Here is a 4522-nt window from a genome sequence, read left to right as displayed (position 1 = left end):
ATGCGCGTGCAATACTGTTTCTTGTCGTTAATTGAAGAAGCAAGTAATCAACGTAGTGACTATACTGTTATTCTTAAAACCAAATTTTATGTAGCGACTACTAGCACTTGTTCATGCTGTCAGTCTCTGATCTTTGGCCTAATATATGCAATGTTTTTAATTTCGGAAACAAAATAATCTCAGACGTTATCGAAAATGTGCGAAATTTTGATTTTTTGCGTGTGCATGTTTCGGCAATTCTTTCGGATTTTTAGTTTTCAATATCTCCTAATGAATTGTAACCTAATTTAAATTTATTTTGAAATCATTTCGAGTATGTGTTGAAATTTTAGGGTTAAAACTATTTCAGATCCCACTGAAATATACGAAATTTTAGATTTCATTGAAATTTCGTTGAAATTTTGAACCCTGCTAATATGGCCTGACAGTGGCAGAGATGGGCCTCACCGAAATATTTGAAATTCCGGAAATTTCGTTGAAATTTTGAACACTGCTAATACGGCCTGACAGTGTCAGGGATGGATCCATTGGACATTTTGGCTTGGCCCCCAAGGACTCAAGACCAACCTGCATGCACGTCCAGGCAATTTCCTTGTTCGCCCACAGCCACAGCAGCGTCGCGCTCCCACCAAGGAGCGCTGCTACAGAGTTAACGCGTTCTGGACGACTTTCAGACGATGCAGCGCATCAAGCCGTCGATGCGTAGAGCAAAGGTGAACAGCACCGTTCAATTCTTCAATCGTCCAAAGTTCAGCCAGCAACTGTCGTGTGTATAGTCATTTCACCCACCAAATGGCTCTGTGCTCACTTGCTCAGGGACAGCAACAGCAAACACTACAGCAGCACACTTTACGCGAGCAGCGTTTTGACTCCCAGGATCAGATGAGCCCGGGAGTGAACAGTAACACGATTTAAAATAGGAAGGGCAGGCGCAATTTTAATTTCCTGATGAGACTCGTGGGAGAACCAACGAAAGCTAGCAAATGTGCAATCATCAAATAATTGAACAGTCAACGTCTAGAATACATATACTACAGACACGCATATGCTCTCAAACAAACACAACACATGCATACACCTCTCGCTCGACTCGATCGAATTGCTGATGCCACCAATGGATCGGACAATGGTGTGGCAGAATTTCTTCCGTAAGCAATCGCATTGCACGCACGCATGGTATTAGATGATCCTAGCTAGCACCGGCCGCTCTGCTTGTTGTTGACGGCGGAGAGGCCGACGAGCAGGTCGACGAAGGCGCCGACGATGAGGCCGTGGGTCTTCTTGCCGTTGGCGCGGAGGTACCACCCCAGCATCTCCTCCAGCCACCCCCAGTCGTCCTCGCCCCTGCCGCCGCCGCGGCTCAGCACCATCTCCTCCATGGACCGCCGGAAGTCGCCGTACGGGTCCGCGGAGTCGATGGCCAGCGCCGTCGCCCCACCGAACGCCAGCTTGCTCGTCGTCACGATGGATTTCGTCGCCTCGGGCTCGAAGAAGAGCCGGCTCGACGCCCGGATCCCGCGGATTACCGCCTCCTCGACCGAGGGCTCCGGCTCCGGCGCCGCAGTGGAAGCCGAGGACGAGCCCGTGGCGGAGAAGAAGGAGCTGTCGGCCGTGTCGTCGTCGCAGTAGGCCGGGTTCGTGATCACGCGGGTCGTCCTGCAGCAGTCCCGGCGCGCCCACGCCGACGACGACGCCTCCGCCTCCACGCTGCTGCGGCCGTCGAAGGACGCGGTCCTGGCCTGCGCGCAGGAGGGCCATTGCCAGGAGGCGGCCGTGCTGCCGGAGGACACGGCGGAAACGGACGGCGGAGGAGAGTAGGGAGGCGATAGGCTCTCGGTGGCGGCGGAATCGACGCTGCCGCCAGAAAAGAAGAGGGAGGCAAAGGCGAGCTTCTTGCCCATGGCTGCTGCTGCTGCTGCTTGTCACTTCTTATGACGTGCGGAGGATGATTAATGGCGATGGAGCTGATGCGGACGGAGCTGAGTGAGATGGGCTCCTCGTTTTAATAAGGGAAGAGGATGGATGGGGAGGATGCGTTTGGTGTGAGCAAGGCAAGGGAAGATGGGCGTGGCGGTGGCTGTCGTTGTTGTGTGAGTTGGGAGTCTCCTCCTGTCTGGCCGGCCGTGATCGATCCACCTTACATATATCACAGCTAGCTTCGACGATGACTATTGGTACCCACCGGTTGGCCCAAATCTATATGCTTTATCACGGTACGGTGTTGCATGGTTGCTGCCCAAAAGCATGTATATACTCTTTCTTTTGTATATGCATAGAGAAATCATATCTTCTAGGAATGCCACATTTTGCTCTTAAGTTCTTGTAGCCCTGCATTGACATGTTGGGTTCACATGTCACGTACGCGGTAGGACCGAAAAAACGAAGTAGAATCATTGACATCAGCCGCCCTGCAACCGAACCCGTCTCATGCCCATGAGGTTTAGCTAACCAGAGTAGCGTGTCAAAAAACCCTATGCAGTTTAGTTACCAAAAAATCTACCCATCTCATGCTGAATCGATCCCTTCAACTCTGGGTCGATAGGGTTAGGGATTTCAATGAGGGCGGCGGCGAAACATCTTGATCGCTTGGTCCTTCTAGACCAAACCAACAGAACAAGTGCGGATGGGTGGGGTGCGGCACGCTCATGCTTGCAGGCCGGACACGTTTGTAGGATGCCACGAAGGAAGTCGATGTTAGTGGTTTATCTATCACGCACGGGATATTCCGTGCACGGATCTACATTTTTGGTTCTTGTCAAAATTTAATTCGTTTCAAAATATTTTTTTTTTCTTTTTCAACATGTATCATCATGTTTCATTGTGTATCAGTAAAAAATAATGTACTTATTTTGGATAGGGTTTGCTGATACACGATGGAACATTAAGATACACTTTGGAACATGAAGAAAAACTCAATGTAGGGCTTTGAAAAAAGACAAATTCTGAAAACAGTCAGAAAAATAGCATGAATCTCAAAGCAATCATAGGCGGTGGATCAATGCGGAAGATATCCCGTGCATGATAGAATTGCTTTTCTCGGAAGGTGACTCCAAGGTGTTGCTACTTAGAGGCACGTGCGCGAAGGCTTCCTGGCTGTCATCGATAAGGTCAAGCCGACTCCTATAGAGAAGCAGCGACAACGACACGTCGGCAACTCGTTCGGCGTCTTTAGTAGTTGCTCGGTAGTCCAGAGACTTCGGTGTAATTTTATTTTGTTTGGAGTGCCTTGTACATCTGGTGAACTTTTATAATAGATTCAGAACCTTTTCGAGAAAGTGGGTTTAAGCTTTGAATCTAACAACAACAGCAGTAAATGTTTCCTGATTTTACTGTGGGCTCGATAAGACATCAATCTAGCGAATGGGCAGTCTCTACTTGGCATTTGGAGTTGTTTTCTCAGTTACAAGATGATTCCTATGAATTTTCCTTATTCTAGATACGACCATGATATGATAAGCATCGATTCACAACAATCGACAAACTCCCTCTGGTTGGGTATAAGCATCGATTCACAACAATCGACAAACTCCCTCTGGTTGGGTTTACAAGTTGGACATGTGTCTTAGGTATTCAATTTAATAATAGAAATATGTATTATAGTAAAACATTTCTTTAGATTCATTGTCAAACGTAGTTTCAAACCATGTAATTTTTATGGCATATTATACTTGTTTTATTAGCCAAACGATGAAAACACTTGCCCGATTTATAGACCCAACCAGAGGGAGTAGGTCGAATCAGACATGCTGCGATTTGACAACATTATGGCACTATTGTTGGTGATTCGTCAAACGAACAGGCAACAGGGCTCCTCGCCTCCTGTTGGCGCCGCCGCATACCCTCTTCGTCTCCTATAGCCTTGGCCATGGAGGCGTGACGGATCCTGACTCTTGCTGGCGGGGGCTTCGTTTTAGTTCACTTTCAAAATTTGGTTAGCATTTATGTCCTACTCACGAAGACGAGACAAATAGCAGCCTACTGAATATGGAATAAGATTCTTCCCGTTTAGCACCCGTCTTGATAGTGCGTCTAGCATTGTTGGAGTGCATGTGGAGGTGTGTCTCCGGCGGATCTTGAGGGATCTGGTCGGTGTTCGTCTTTGGTGGATCCATTTGGGTTCAGTCTCCGTTTGTCTGCGTTCATGTGTCTATTGGTTGGATTTTCTGATGTACGGTTCTCTTCATCGACGACGGTTGTTGTTTTATGTGTTGGTCCTGTGGGCGTTTAGCACAACGACTTCCCGACTGTCTACTATAATACGGTTTGCCCACATACGATGAGGGAGGGCCGCCGCCGCCAACGCACATTTGGCTTGCTCTGCACTCGACCCTAGGTGGTCCATTGACCTGTAATCTATGTTACTTCTGATTTTCTTTGTACCACCTTGATGGTTGTTGAATAATTAAACTGAAAGTTTTTTTGCAAAATAAATGAATAATATATGGTCCATTGACCAGGCGGAACAGTACGTGTGCACTTGATGGATTTTAGTAATCACGACAGTACTTGACGGATCATTAGC

The 4522-nt window shown here is 47.9% G+C and overlaps 1 protein-coding gene across 1 annotated transcript; it reads right to left on the bottom strand.

Moving 5' to 3' along the window:
- Positions 1-963: 963 nt before the first annotated feature.
- LOC123186635 (transcription repressor OFP13) lies at positions 964-2123 on the bottom strand. Its single transcript, XM_044598364.1, has one exon. The coding sequence runs from the start codon at positions 1899-1901 to the stop codon at positions 1194-1196; it is 708 nt and encodes a 235-aa protein (XP_044454299.1). The 5' UTR covers positions 1902-2123; the 3' UTR covers positions 964-1193.
- Between the last annotated feature and the right edge of the window lie 2399 nt (positions 2124-4522).

Source organism: Triticum aestivum, chromosome 2A, assembly GCF_018294505.1.
Source record: "Triticum aestivum cultivar Chinese Spring chromosome 2A, IWGSC CS RefSeq v2.1, whole genome shotgun sequence".
In the NCBI taxonomy this organism is placed as follows: Eukaryota; Viridiplantae; Streptophyta; class Magnoliopsida; order Poales; family Poaceae; genus Triticum; species Triticum aestivum.
The sequence above is the reverse complement of the archived record's forward strand: the minus strand, read 5'-3'. Positions and strand labels throughout refer to the sequence as shown.